This window comes from Centruroides vittatus, unplaced genomic scaffold, assembly GCF_030686945.1.
Source record: "Centruroides vittatus isolate TY-2023 unplaced genomic scaffold, ASM3068694v2 contig_545, whole genome shotgun sequence".
Taxonomy (NCBI): Eukaryota; Metazoa; Arthropoda; class Arachnida; order Scorpiones; family Buthidae; genus Centruroides; species Centruroides vittatus.
The window spans coordinates 783,567-799,637 of NW_027122321.1; the positions used below are offsets into that span (position 1 = coordinate 783,567).

The 16,071-nt window shown below is 27.3% G+C and overlaps 1 protein-coding gene across 1 annotated transcript in view; it reads left to right on the forward strand.

Annotated features, from left to right (window-relative positions):
* Positions 1-16,071, forward strand: part of LOC136978528 (KN motif and ankyrin repeat domain-containing protein 2-like) — a 52,408-nt gene that overhangs the window by 17,152 nt on the left and 19,185 nt on the right. Inside the window, exons 2-7 of the mRNA XM_067274241.1 lie at positions 4,629-4,766; positions 8,786-9,048; positions 10,644-10,931; positions 11,072-11,266; positions 13,721-15,447; positions 15,535-15,720. Coding sequence (XP_067130342.1) covers positions 4,661-4,766; positions 8,786-9,048; positions 10,644-10,931; positions 11,072-11,266; positions 13,721-15,447; positions 15,535-15,720 — 2,765 coding nt within the window. The 5' untranslated portion in view covers positions 4,629-4,660. The remainder of the gene's footprint in view (positions 1-4,628; positions 4,767-8,785; positions 9,049-10,643; positions 10,932-11,071; positions 11,267-13,720; positions 15,448-15,534; positions 15,721-16,071) is intronic.

Genomic DNA, 16,071 nt, shown 5'->3' on the forward strand with positions numbered 1-16,071 from the left:
AGGACATTTACATAATAATTAAATTTTTATCTTACAACAGTTTATGTACTTTTTAGAACATTGTTGTAAACATCTGATGAGGGATGTATGCGTCCGAAACATGAATGTGTATATTACGTGTACAGGAACAACAGGTGAAAAATAAAGATTGTGTTTTTTCTGATTAAGAGCTCATACTTATTTGCAATAAGTACCACACCAGTGTAAATGAAGATAGGTCTTAGTTGACTATAATAGAAAAACATTTAGAAAAACTTGTTTTAATTAGCAATGTTGTTCTAAACAACAGTGCTATAATAAATTCATTTATTTTTATTCATATTTTTAATACATTGGTGGTAGGCAATTTTTTTTATTATAGCTTATAAATTTGGACATACAATGAATTAAATTCAAATCATATCTTATAATTGGCAATGCTGACCAATATAGTATGGAAACTTGAGAAAAATTATCTTATTAAAAGTAACAGAAAAGACAAACTTTATCAAAATCCATAAATAATTTTGCATTTTTTTCTTCATTGCAATCAATTTCGACCCAAACAAACAGTTTGTTTCTTATTGGGCTACATTGCTTAATATCTTATTCATTAATTTGGATGGAGTTAGATGGTTAATACTGTACAGAATCATTGCTAATTACACCACCCAGACCTCCAGTTTGCAATGAATCTGTATGGTAAGCAGAGAGGGGTTCACTGTGGGTTTGAGTCTCATTCTGAGCTGATCGTTTTTCCAAAATATTCTAAATTAAATTTATTAATTTGGCCACAGATAGGTGGTTAAGTTGCCATCTAACAATAACGAATAAGATATTAAGCAATTAGCCTTAATGTAGCATGACTAAGAATCCAGCTGTTTGTTTGTTATACAAACAACCTGATAAACATAGTCATATGTTACAATTTCAAACCATTTGAAATACAGGTAACCCCCCATATAACACGGTGCTTTTATAGCACAGATTCACTCTAACACAGTTTGAGAATTGGGTAAAACCCTCATACAACATGAAATGTAATAAAGTTTGCTTTTAATAGTTTTTATCTAATTTGAAATTAAGGAAATCCCCGTACAGTTCAATAAACGTGATAAAGCTTTTAAGTGCGAAAGATACCTCATTTGACATTTTTCATTCAAGCACATACGTACTATCAGATTTTCGTGCATAATTTTTGGAACTATTAGTAGTTAAGTACAGTATGTAAATTTTCTTTTTCCGCCTTCTGTCAATACACGTGGTTCTTCTCAAAACTTGTTTCATGTTGCCAGATTTTGACGCTTCTGCATTTGGTGTTGCCAGATGTTTTTCCCTTATTCCATACTTGCTTTATTCTGTCACCGGTTTTTAGGCATTGAACAGCACCTCTGACTGGTTGGACAATCCACACCTTTACAAATATACTTTAAGACTTTAATTGTCTCTCTTTTTTGCCTACGTAGGTTAAAATTTTTGGGTACATAGTATGTACTGTACTGTACTCAACCTTTTTTAAAGAAATAATAATTGTTTTTAGTTTAGGGCTACAGATTCATAAAAATATGTCTGGCAAAAATAAAAAAATGTCTCTTAAAAGATATTTCATCTCCATTTTAGAGCCTAACTCCTCTTTTTGTACTAGTTCTTTGTTTCCTATAACACAGATTTGCATAATTTTTGAAACAACTCCCATGTTATATGAGGGTTACCTGTATGCATAGAATAATTTTTAACAAAAATGCTTTAAGGAGTATTATCTGTAAAACATTCTTATTAAAAATTAGGTCTAAATATCTTAAAAATAACAAGCCATTCTTCAAGCATTTTTGAGAAAAAAGTTCATATTCTACAATCAAATACAGTTGTATAGAGATTGAATGTAACAAATCTGAACATTTTTTCTATGTTCAGTCAAAAGAATCTATTTTCTGATGATAATTTTTGCACTCAAAAGCTTGTTATTTGTTTAGTTGTTTAAACTACAGACGTCTGTAAAGCATTTTTGTTAAAGATTTTTTTTATCATAATGGAGCAATTTTTGTGCATGAAATGTATTTAAAAGTAAAATTCACTTAAATTAGAATAATAACTTTTTTATTTGATTATAATAAAACCAATTTCAAATTAAAATGACAATAATTTAAGTAAAATTATCAAAATTAATACATGTAATACATTTCAATACTGCAGAATTTGTCTTATTGTTAGGTGATGTAATGTTTAATAATGACTATTTCAATGTTCCTGCTTTTTCAATGCTGATTTTACTTACTAATGTCATTATCCTTTAATTTTTATCATATAAACCATGATTATATGGTGCTAAACAAGTTTAAGTCCAGCTTCTAGTTATTTTTTGTTGTGAAAAGTATAAATTTTCGACAGGAGAAAAAGGAAAATTGTATTATTAAACTTATAATACAATTTATAGTTAGATTCTTCATTTATGCTGGAATGTTAAGTCTGTTGTAAGAATTCTTATATATATATATATATATATATATATATTTTTTTTTTAATCAACTTTATCAGTGAATAACCTTTTAAAAATTTAGCTTATGTAGATCCTTACATATATATCTTATAAACAATTTTTTGTCTTACATCCACGATGATTGTCCATATATTTCAACATTCATTATTTTAGAAAATGAAATTAAAATAGTCAGAATTTTTATTTAATAAACACACATTTTTTTATTAAAAAAGCTATATAATTACTAATCATTTAATTGAGTTTCTTTTAAAAAATATAAATATCTGGTAATGTAGATACTATATTTAAATATTTTGTACACTGGTGGCTTTCATATATAATTTTTTATTTACTAAAGAATACCTGAAGATAGAAATTTATATTAAATTTTAAGTACTGAAATTTTATAAATTATTAACAAAAACATATATTATGTATATACTTGCACAGTCATTTAATAACTTCATTGACTTCACTATTAGCTGCAAAATAAACATAAATTCATTTATAATGAGAAATCTGTATTAGAAAATTATGCATAAATTATTTAAGTTGATAGTTTTACATTTTTAAATGTAAAACTAAGAGTAAGTTTTTATTTTACACAAAATCTTAATTTTGAAATAAATGTAAACTATCATTCAAGTTGTTCATTCAGTTTAAAAAGTTTTTCATTCATTCAAGTTTTATTCAACATAAATAAAATTATAAAACTAATAAATATATAAATAAGGAGATTTTTTTTAATATCTCAATTAATTTAATCTGTTTCATTTCTGAGAATGAGAGAGCTTTCTTTATCAGTATGATTTAATGCTGTTTCTAATTTTATATATAGATAACCTAGTTTATTATTAGAATCAATTTTTTAACTTTCTAGTATGCTTTTAAGATTTTATATGAAAAAAAATTTTATAAAATTTTGTTTTATTCATTCAATTATAAATTTTCTATTGACTTCAATTTTTATATTTTAAAAATATTGCATAAAAAGTAATAAAAAGCAAGAAATTCTTAAAGCAGTAAAAATTTAAGTTTTAAATTTTTTGACTATATTTTAACTTTTAAACTATTTTCAATATTTTCATTTGAAGAAATTGACACATTTTTTGATGAGAAATTATATTGAAAAGTAGGAACTATAACAATTGATTTCTACTGTTTGTATAAATTTTATTTAAAAAAAATATTTTTGTAATGCTTTAATAGAAAAGAAATTGCATGAGATTAGAAAATATGAATGCTTTATCTCTCTTCTTAAATGTTTACTTAAGTAACTTTTATTTCAAGTGCTTTTAAGTTATCATTTTTAGTTTTTGTAGTTTCTTGTTATCTCATTTTTTCTGTAGTTATATATTAGTTTATTTTTGTAATACTTTGCTTGGTTTGTTATTTGTATCGTAACAGGATTAAAAGAAAAAACTTTATACAATTAAAAGTTAATTATTTATGCTTACATTTTATATATTTTATACGAGATAAATATAGATTATAATAAAATATCTAGTGAATGTATTCTAATATTGTTATGATGCTGTATTAATTTATTCTACAAACCTCTCTGTAATAAGGATGTGCATGAATATATTTTTTTTTTTTATAAATTGCAAACAAGTTAGAATTTTAATATTTGATGAGATATCTTAAATATTTTATTTCTAGTTTCTGAATTATTTTTATATAAAATATGTTAAAAGTGTTAGTTACTTTTATAAAGTAGAACAAAGATAACACTACTAAAAGTAATTTTGTCTATTGTTATTTTCATTTAAATATTAAAATATCCAGTGTTTTTATTAATAATAATATATTTTTGGTTTATTAATGGTTCACATTATTCTATTCAAATTGCTTTTATTTGAACAAAATCTTTTCAGAAAACTCTAATGTGTTTTCATCTCTCTCAATCTTCAGTCTTCTTGTTAACTCCTGATAATGGAATCTAACACCAAACTACTTGAGTTTTATAAGAAGTTTTTACTCAAGAAAAACAGTTTGAATTGAATTTATGTTTGGGGAATTTCCTTATCAAGCTTGTCGTTAAAATTATGGGTTTTTTTTCGTATTCTAGTTTAAATTGAATAGGCCTAGATGAATAAGATGATGAAATTTTCATATTTTATAATAAATTTTATATTGATGGAAATAATGAATATCTTTTACTTTATAGAATGTAATAAAACATTTGTAAATGTTGTTAACATGGCAGCAAAAAAGAAAGATGACAATAGTATCAAAACTGTTACTATTAGAGAAGGATTTATAGAAGAAGAACGAGGAGTAGGAACAATTGAAAATTTAATATTTGGTAAGTCCCTAAAGTTAAATTTGCCATAAGTTGTAAAAATTGATCAATTATTTTGCAGTAATGTAATATAACAATTTTTTAAACAAATCCTGGAAGTTTTATTCTATTCGTTCCATCTATAAATTCAATTGTAATGTAGCAGAACTAATTCAGAAATTAATAAGTGTATTTTTAACTTAATAATAATAAAAAAAATTTTTCCTTCCTTGTTACAACTGGTTAGATATTTTAAAGAATTAAGAATAACAGTAGAAATGAAGGAATTTTTGAGATTTGATTTGAATAAAAATTATACTTGCATCTTTTAAGATAATGATGGTTCTTACCTTGTACCCTCAGAGATGCAAAAATAACAAGTTATCTTTTTGGAGGGGAGTATGAGACTTCTAGATGCTTTCTTCTGGCATAAAAATTTTTTAAAAATTCATATCTTTCAAATGCTACAACAGTCATGTTTTTAATTATTTGATTATATACAAAAAATTATATATGCAGATATGCAAAAAGAAAAACAAGTGAAACATTAATTGAAGATTCTACTGCTAATAACTCCTCAAAAACAAGAAGGCTTGAGGAAGGTCACAGTGTTCGAAAACGTTCGCCATGAATATATAATTCGTTTGCACCGGTTATTAGGTTTTGACTGGAAGATTCTACTGCTATATTGTTTATCTGAAATTTACATCTTATATCTCTTATTGCTTTAATTTAATAATAATATGCAGCCTATTCAAATATTTTAATCTTAAATTCTTAACATCTGCAATGCATTTTCTGTTGTTATTTATTAATGACTTCCTTGTTTTTACATTTCTGACATCCACAATGGTTGGAGAGAATTCTATATCTTGACTTACTTAAATAAAAGTAAAATAATTTATTTTTCACTTTTTCTGAAAATAGAATAAAAGATTGTGAACTATTATTTATATTTGATGAATAATACAGTTTTTTCTCAATTCACTATTTAACTTTTGATTAATGAATTTATCTTGTTTATTTAAAAAACAGAGAAGCAAACTTTTTGGTATACAGTAATGTATTGTTTAAACTACTTACGAAAAATGTTGTTTGAATATTTTTCTTCTAGATCCTTATATATTATTTAGCATTTATAATTTAAGTGGAAACCTATGCTTTGTTGAGAATTTTTCTACTGAATGTCATCTACAGAAGTACTACTTCAGAATCTGTTGAATATCTTGATGTCACATTTAGTAGAATACATTAATTCCCATGTTTGAGAATAATTGGAACTGAGTTACCTTTAATTAACATTGAATTCAGGAACTTTGGAACTTTTCTTTTGGCTTAAATAAAAACAATAACATAATTTATGACAGACACCATATGAAAGAGTGCAGTGATCTTTTAGCATTGCACCTGCCTGAACATCCTAGTTCACACAGGTGCCAACTCCAGTTTACAGTAGTATGTATTATTTCATTTCCTGAAAGGTCAAAACCTTTTACAAAAGTTTTGACCAATGGGCAGAAATTCAATCATGAATGGCCAATGGTCAGAAATTCAATCATGAATGATTGAATTTCTGACCATTGGTATTCGTGAACATTGAGTAGACTAAATCAAGTACACTAAATCCTCAAAGCCAGAGTAAGTGAAATCATAACTGATCAAAGATTGCTACACCAACATAATAAGGGACGTGCATATATGAAGGTATTCATTATAGCAGGGTTTTCTAGGGTTGCCACCTCATAACTTAGTCTCGCCTGGAGATGATGATTTAAGAAATTAAAAAAAACCCGGAGATGTTTCCATAGAAGTCTCAGGAGGGGAAGGGTCTAAAGTAGGGTGAATACTACAGTAGCTGGTCGTATATTTCTAAATATTTTTCAAAAATTACACTTTTTATTACGATTTTCAACCCCCAACTTAATTAAACGTATATATAATAAAATTATTAATTAAAAAAATTAAACTATTGGATGTCGTTTTTGACATTAGAAAGTAGCTTTAAATAACTTTACCGAAGTAAAATCTGTGCACGATGAATGAAATTCGATTTAAAAAAATCCCATAAAAAAACAATTAAGCATTAATCATGCGTCATTAAAGGTTGATTAAAATTGCGATAAAATTTTTTTGCACTGGTCAAAATTTTTGAAAAAATTTGGAGACTTAGAAATTTTTTTTTGATTTTCAGATGTTTTTAGAGGGTCAACAGAACCGTTATGTAATGGTATTTAACCTGCTCAAGACTGACTAGAGCGTGGGACGATAGGAGTAACTATATTCTGTAACTTAACATTAATCATCAATCAAAACAAACACTGATTATCAAACTGTCCCCTATGTAGGCTATATCATGCCACTCTCAATAGACATCTCTTGACAGAACAGTCACAAGAGAGAGTACAACTACATAGCATGCAGCAGCACTGCGCCTACGCCAGTTATAGATGTTATGTATTTAAACCAACGACCATCACACTAGTAATTCAGTACACAGAGGAAGAAATATATGCAATGGTTTGCATATAATTTTGTACATATTCATTTCAACTTGCACAACCCAGAGAAATATTAATTAACTTCGGTGTCCGGAGATAACTCACTGAATCCCGGAGTCTCTGGGTCAAACCCGGATAGGTGGCAATCCTAGGGTTTTCACATCTGTGTATAAAGTAGAGGACTGCTTTTGATTATACCATTGCACTTGTGAGTGCAAATTGAAATACTAATAAAAGAATGATAATTGCCATTATTAATATTATTATTAAAAAAAATGATTTTTCTTTTTTTCTTATTTCTTGCAAATTAGATTGTATGCAGTCTATGTCATTCAATGCTACCACAGGCTACCTGGTTGACATTACAACACATCAGTATTAATCCACCCATACACAATTATTAGCAACTAAAAACTGATGCATGCAAAATAATTTACAAAATTTTGCTTTACAAAATGAATTTAAATGTTCATTTGTTAAATGTCTTTAAGTTTGTGGAAAAGAACAGAAGCTACTGTAGCACTACCAATCACTTGCATCAACTTATAATTTGATGTTCAGCAGATTCATTGCAATTATACTGGTTAATTTAGGACCACTGTGAGATATATCAAGCCACAGAGGTCCTGAATTATCCTGTGTAATAATTACTACTACTATACCTCTGCTCTTTTAAAAATGTTGAGTCTGCTGAATGTGACCAATAATTTTCATTAAAAGGTGAAATCAGGACATTTTGCAACTTTTCAAATTCTATCCAGATAATGTTATCTGGATAGAATTTGAAAAGTGAAATTAATATCTAGTAGCCATATCTTAATAAGGAAGCAACAAATAGTGATTTGGTTGATTACTGACTATTCAGTTATTATTGGAAGTGTCTTGTCCTTCACGTGGCAGTCAAATAATTAAAATTTTATGAGTTAACAGATATATTGCAAATTTTGGATATAAATCTAAACAAATGGTCACTTTTTGTGTTTTCTAATAAAGTTTTGAGTTAAAAAAAATCTTAAAATAAATTTTTTCTAAAACAAAAGACTTACTGAAGATTTTAATAAAATTTTGATTTTACAAAATTTTATGTGAACAGGTATTTGTTCTGAAAATATTCTATGTCGTTTATAAAAAAAATAAGCAAATTTTTTCAGTGTGAAAGTAATTTCAAATTCAATTTTTAGGATAAAATATATTTATAGCAGCAAGCAGATCTTTATAGATTATTTTTCTGTATAATTTACATATGCATTTGTTCCTTTATAAGACCAGTAAATAAAAACCTTGCTTGCCTACATGAAATGTGTAGGCTCTGATACTGCAGTTAAAGCTAGATTTTCAATTGTCTGATCAAGGACTTTCTGGCAATTGATATTTAATCTTTTACCTTACAATTTCTTGAAAGATTTAATTTTATCGGTTATCAAGGCTAACTATTATTGGATTAATATATTTTAACATAAAATATCCACACTTTCAGATCATTGTTACAAATTTGAAATTATTGTAATATATATTAACTAAGTGAATTAAAAAAATTTTTTTCAGGTAATCAAAATGCTAAACCAGCTCTACCCCAGTCAACAATAAGAGGTGGTGCTCAATGTAACTGTTGTCCCTATGGATATCATATTGATTTAGATTTTGTTACTTATTGTGAAGAATTATATAATGGTACTTATCATCATAATGCTAAACATCATTTATGCAAAGAACATCACAAGCATCGAAAGTCTCCTGAAATTTCTATGGGAATCCGCAGTCACCTAGCAAATAGGTTTCGCAACAAAACTGGTGATTCTTCATTACTTGTAAGTACATTTTTAAAATATTTTAAAGTGAAGTTACTAAATCTTTAATAATAAACTAATATTTTTCACATTAAATAATTTATTTATTCGTATGATGCACTTAGTGGAAATATGAAAATTACTGACAAACACATCTAAATAACAAGTATATTCATTGACAGTCTGTATAAATCAAAAATACATCTGAACAAGGATTTTAAATAATGAATTTTTTTAAGATATAATTTTTAATTAATTAACAAATGAAATATTTTCATATAAATAGTGTGTTTATAATGCCTATGTAATTCAAATTTGAATATTAGCTTCTTAACCTCCTTTTATAGGATTCTTGATTTCATTGTAAAACTTATAATGAAATGCAGCATAAATTTTTCAGATGACCTAATTTAAATCAAACACTTAATCATCATCACATATAAAAATGTATATTTATCATTAAGTGTAATTATGGTTAATGAGACATGTTCTGACTTAATTCTAGAGCAGTAATATTATGCTGAATTAACATAATTATTATTGCAATAACTACAAAAATTATTATTCCATGCTTTTAGAATTAAATTGAGAAGAATGCAATATGTGATATTTTAAAAAACAGTAATTGCAAGTATACAAATAGTGTTTTATTGTTTACTATGGTGGCAATTATTTGTTAACAAATGCTGCAGGATTTCAACACTAATAGATTGATGAATAGTAGAAATTATTTTACTATTACTATTTAAAGAAATATATGTACTTTTATGAATTTCTATATCTAAGTATTCTCATATTAAATGTTGCAAAGTTTTTTTCCAAAATATGTTTCTTTTGTATATAATAACCATAAAATTCTTTTTTTTTATATTTCTCCTACATGTAATAATGCTGTATTAAATAGCATATATCAAAAATTTCTACAAGTTTGAAATAATTTCAATTATAATATATATGTATATGAAATATAGTTGAGATTATATTATAAATTAACACTAAAAATATAAGGTAACCCTTATTTGCAATTTCAGCCAAATCAATGTCCTGCAGTAGTAAAATGTCAAATAATGTGTGTTTTAAAATGTGTTTTTTAGAATGATTGTATGGTTCTTAAAAATTAATTTTTTATTTTTCCATCTAGTCAGTGTACTGTACTGTACATTGAAAAGACTAAGCATATTGTACAGGAAATTATTGTCATTGGAAAAATGATGTAAGAATAAAGAATGGATACATTGTATCAGAAGACTTGATTAATATCTCCTAACAGTCGGGGAATCCATATTTATTCCCCCAGCTCTTAGGAGATGGCACTAATGTTAAAAATTCTGGAGTGTGTTGCAATTTTCACTAATGTAATCTCCTAACATCTGAATTGTTTTCTACTAAAAGAAATAAAGAGTTGTTTATCATTGACAACAAATACTGATATTGGTTATCATATTGCAGTAATTCTTAAGATTGTGACTACTGACCAACTCCAAATGGTAATTTTCCTACAGTATTTACTTATGTTTGATACCAAGAGTTATTTGTACAAAGCATGGTTCTGTTATCTAGTTCAGTATAATTTTGTTTTATTATTTAAATTTTTATTATTTTAATTTTACTTTCAGAAACTTGATAATTCACTCAACTATAATGAAAAATGGAAGGCATATCAAACTTGCCATTCACATGACTCTCATAAATCACCACTAACACCACTAAAAATTGGTATTAGTATTGATACGACAGATGCACACTTGAGTAATATTCGTTTATCTCCACAATCTCAAAACGATGGACCATCTTTAACACCACCATTTACAACTTCGCACTCTCAAAGTGGATCCAACACGTCTTTGTCTTCCACGTCTACAGAATTTAATACTCATTTTCATCATTCCAACAATTCTTCTAAGGTTTTCTTTATACTGCTTTTACTACATTTTAATAAAAAAATAATTATTAATTTTATGATACTTAATAATGTAATTACTAATTAAACTTAAAAAAACTATAAACAAATTATTATAGTAATTTATTAGAATAATTTTTATAGTGTACATGTGGATCACAGCAAATAGCAGATACTATGGCTGCATTGAATTCAGCTAGTGTTATCCAAAGTGGCTTACCACCAGGTTATGTTGGCATAAATACAAATGTATTGTCTACCATACGATCTCAGGTGGCTACCAGTCTGCAACGCATGAAGGAACTTGAAGAGCAAGCAAAAGCAGTACCTGTTTTACAAGTAAGATGATATAAAATTATATTTTTTCTATAAGAAAATATCTTATTGCATTCCCAATTGTTAATTTATAATAATTTTATTTGAGTAAAGTTTTATATTTTAGAACGCACACAAATTATTTTTAATGTAAAATGAAAGAAAAATTTAAAAATAAGATATAAATGGCTGTTTTTAGGCATGTTTTTATTCAAAAATAATGGAATGGAAACTGAATCACTAAGGAAGCATAAAATACTTATAACTTATGTTATACAAATTATTAAAGCATTTTCATAGTTGAATTTTACAAACGTTTATTTTCATAAATATGTGTTTTGTGTGTAAATCATAGCATTCATTGAACAAAAGTGTTGTTCTATATTAATTACACCAAAATATCTTTGCATTATACGAAAATCAAGTTAATAAATTTGTAACGGTTATAATGCAATTACAGTAGTGGCCATGGAAATTGCATTACTTCAGTTTTTATTTTTAAAATTATTGTTCCTTGCAGATCTGTAGTAAAAAGATTGCTTTCCATTGGCTGACCAAGGCTACTGTAGCATTCTTATCTCATGAATGGTGCAATATTGTAATAATTGCTCTTCTTATTTTACTTTCAGTTTAGAATAATTTGAAGCATCTCAGCCTGCAAGAACATACTGTGTTGTAATGATTGGAATGCACAAACTGCACACTGTTAGGTTTTTCTGGTCTAATGTGAATCTAAAAGCCAGTCTGTGCAAAAAACATGTGAAGTGGTGCATTGACATGTGGGAATCTGTTATGATTTTGGATGAATCCAACGTTAATTATTATAGATCTGATTGCATAAATGCAGACTTGCGTACAGTTTGCTGACACAAGAAAAAAAAGGGGGGGGGGGAAACAAGTGAATGAGAACTTTTGGGATCAGAATTTACACACATGAACTCCCTTTCCTTCTGTGTACATTGCATCATGTGTATTATGCACAAAAAATGCACCAGTTTCTCTCTCCTGATCAAGTGTTGCTTTAACATTTCTTTCCTTTTTATTTAACTTTATTTCATTGTAAAACTCATTAGACTTTTCTTTCCCACTTTTGCATGAATGCAACTAGAGGGAAAACAAGGCGAATACTTCTGTTGACATGTGACCTTGGTTTTTCCTCTCCTCTTGCATTTCTCCCATCTGCATCAAGCAATTACTGGAAACATTAACAGGAAGTCAGAGGGTGTGGGATGCATATAATTAATGGTGTCAGGAGACTTTGCTTTCTAAATGAATCTGTGAATGCAGAATACTACAAAAACATCTTATCTGCCAACCTAATTCCAATAATCAAATAATAATTTCATGACATGAACTTGTTCTGTGATTATTGGAACGTTTGCAGTTAGAACAGTCATCCTGGAAGATACACTATAATCATCATGATACATGATCTTATATCAATATGCCATCTATAGTTTTTTTAGCATTAGTGTCATTTTGTTAAACTGACTGATGCCATTATTATTTAGGTAATGTTACTACAAGAGACTCAAATCAGATGCCTAACATGGTTAGGTACAGTCTTGCTGACATATTAGGGATGAAGAAATTGCAAAGAAGTCTTCTATACCAAACTCTGAAAATAAACTACAGCTGCAGGAGTGTATTAGAATACCTGAAGAAATTTATCCACCCTGTCAGAACATTGCAAATCTGATGGCTCAAAATGGTCATGTGAAATAGTTTTAAGAACTCATTGCATGAACAGTATTGGTGAGGCTGTGAAGGCAATTCCTTGTGGCACTTTTCATAAGTAAATGTTATTTCACATCACATTTAAGTTTAATGTTGTAATGCAAATTTATTTTTTAAAATTCTTTTAGATTTCTGACTATATACGATATCATAGGTGATGCAATTTTCATGTCTTATCTAAAATGAACAGATAGCCAAATATATGGTATAAAATGAAACTAACTACATATTTACAAATTAACTCATTCTAAAGGATTAAGATAAAAATCTTATACCGTCATAATCTCTGGTTAAACATACTATTACATTTTTAATGCCACCTGCTGGAGATTGTGACTTCTTTTGTTATGCATGCAATCAGCCTTAATATACTCACAAATGCTTTATTTAAATAAAGTATATAAAAAAAATAAAAATATTCTTATTTGTATAAACAACTTTTATCTTGCATCCTTCTACATATAATTATATTATGGTGCTTCTCCTGGATCTGCCATTGTATTTAGACTTTAAATACTTTTTAAAGTGATTAACATATTTTATTTATGAGAAAATTATTAAGAAATAAAACAAATTTTCTGCACACAGAGAAACAACTTAATATAATTTTGAAATGTTTTTGTAAATTCAATATATTTTTAGACTGTTTGTTTCTAAAAATTGATTTTGATAATTTATATATTTTATTTGAAAATCTTTTTATTGTGGATGATTAATTGATGTACATATTTTTTTATTTAGGTAAAACTCTCTGTATTAAATGAAGAAAAACGTTTACTATTATTACAGTTAAAAAATAAGTCTCGAAATTTAGAACAAAAATCTATCAACAAAGAAGAAAATGATGTAAAAGGAAATGATGATAACAGTCTATCATATGCTGCAACCTTACCACGATTTAGAAAGCGAACCTTATCCGGAACATCTTTGGGCAGGAGTGAGGTTCCAATGTATTCAAGCACCGGACACCTAACATATAGTCTTGATGAACCCTTAGAAAAGCATAATGTTATTAATCTAAAAGATTTCCATTCTCATAAAAGAATCTATGATAGCATAGAGAAATTTGTGAATAGTGATAATGATAGCATTTGTTCAGTGAAGGAACTTAGAAATGTTGGAACATCTTGTGCTGTTCTCACAAGAGACATTGGGGTAGGTCACATTGCTGAAAGACAAAGATCTGTTGGTATTGGTGATGAAAAAATATCTACAAATCCTAATAAAATGTGTATAAAATGTGGAACATCTACAATTAGAAGTGATATTTTATTAGACTCACTTTCATCATCTGAATTTGCAGGAAGTGAATCAGATGGTGAGGGTAATAAATTTCTACAAAAAAGAACTTTATCAAAACAAATCAAAACATTGAAAACTGAAGATAAAGCTGTTTTAACTGATCCCATTGCTGAAACTTCCAAAGGTCTAAAATTAACATGTAATAAAGGTGAACAAATTTCAATACTTCCATTTCCTCTTCCTTGTACAAAATGTGAAGAAAAAGCTGCAATAAAATATAAAAGCATTGGAACTAATCCAAAATTAATTGATACAAGTTTCAAGTCATCTGGAGTGAATACTGATCGTGTTATATTAAAACATTCTAATGTTTCTACAGATAATCCTAAATTACTTACTGTTGGATCTATTACTGACAAAATACTTTCAGAGTCTGTAGATACAGAAACAGAACTTTCTTCAATAGATATTGATGCATTACTCTTGCTACAGCAGAAACGAAAACAAATGAAAGACAAAGGAACTGGGGTACCCCGACCATTACTTGCTAATGTCAGAATTCAAACTATTTCAAATACAAAAGATTCAGCAACTTCTATAAATATTGAAACTCAACCTATTGGAATTCAAGTTAACATACCAGTTAAAAGTCCCGAAGAGATTAAACAGGAATCTAGCCAAACTCTTCCAAGTCGTTTTCAGAAACACAGTTTTGAAGAGAAAAAGATTATTAACAAAAGTGTACAAACTGATAATATTCAGACAATTGATGCTAGTTGTGGAAGCTGTTCCATTCACGATACATTTTGTAATAGATGTGAGTTACGTCAAATGGAAACCATAGGTGTCGGTGATCAAAGTTTATACGATGTCTTATGTGATCGTTGTCAAAATATAAAACTTACAGATGTTGCTGTTGGAGAAGAAAAGTTTCCTGTCTTTCATTCCATTGGAATTAATACTGTTGAAACATTAGATAGGACAGTTTCTTCAAGTGATTCTGGTATTCATGTTTGTGATAAATGTAATGCTAAAATAAAACTGGTTGCTAAAGATTTGGTTGATAAAAACATGGATAATGTACTTCATTCAGCTTTTAGTCATAGTTACAAAGAAGACAATATAATTAAAACAAAATCATTTGTAAAAATTAATACAGAAACTGTGCAAAAAATTACTTCAAATCAAAAAATTGAAATCAAAGAAAATAATGTAACAGAAAAAGAGTTAGTAACTAAAATATTTATTTTTTAATTTTTACAATAAAATAATAAGAATAAATAAAAAGTAAATTTTTTTTTTTTTTTTTATAGATTAACTTCAGAACATTCACCATGTGAAGCAGACTTGAGTGATTCAAGTAGTGAAAGTCCAGATGAGAAGTCATATAATGGAATTTTAACTAGAATTATTAATAGACATAAACCTGAACATCTAGCTCAACAAGAAAGAAATGAAGCAGTGATGTTTGAATCTTATGAAATAACTCCAAGAAAAAAGTAAATTTTTTAAAACATTATTGTCATAGTGTATATATTAGTATGACCAGTTGATACAAACGGAAGATAACTGACTATATTTTTTTCATTTTGACTTTACTTATTAATATATTTATTTCAATGATATAATTATTTAATAATTTTAACTGCCATTACCAATGATTATGTTTTAACAGTTAAACCTAGTTTCTCACATCATCAAAAATCATTTTATTTCATATGTCAATAATTGAATTTTTCCATGGTAAATGCAGTCTAGTTACAATGAGTATCTTGAAATGTTTCAAGAAAATTTGTCATTTATTAAAATGTTTGTTTTCATTTGTTATAAATAATAAATATTGACTTGAC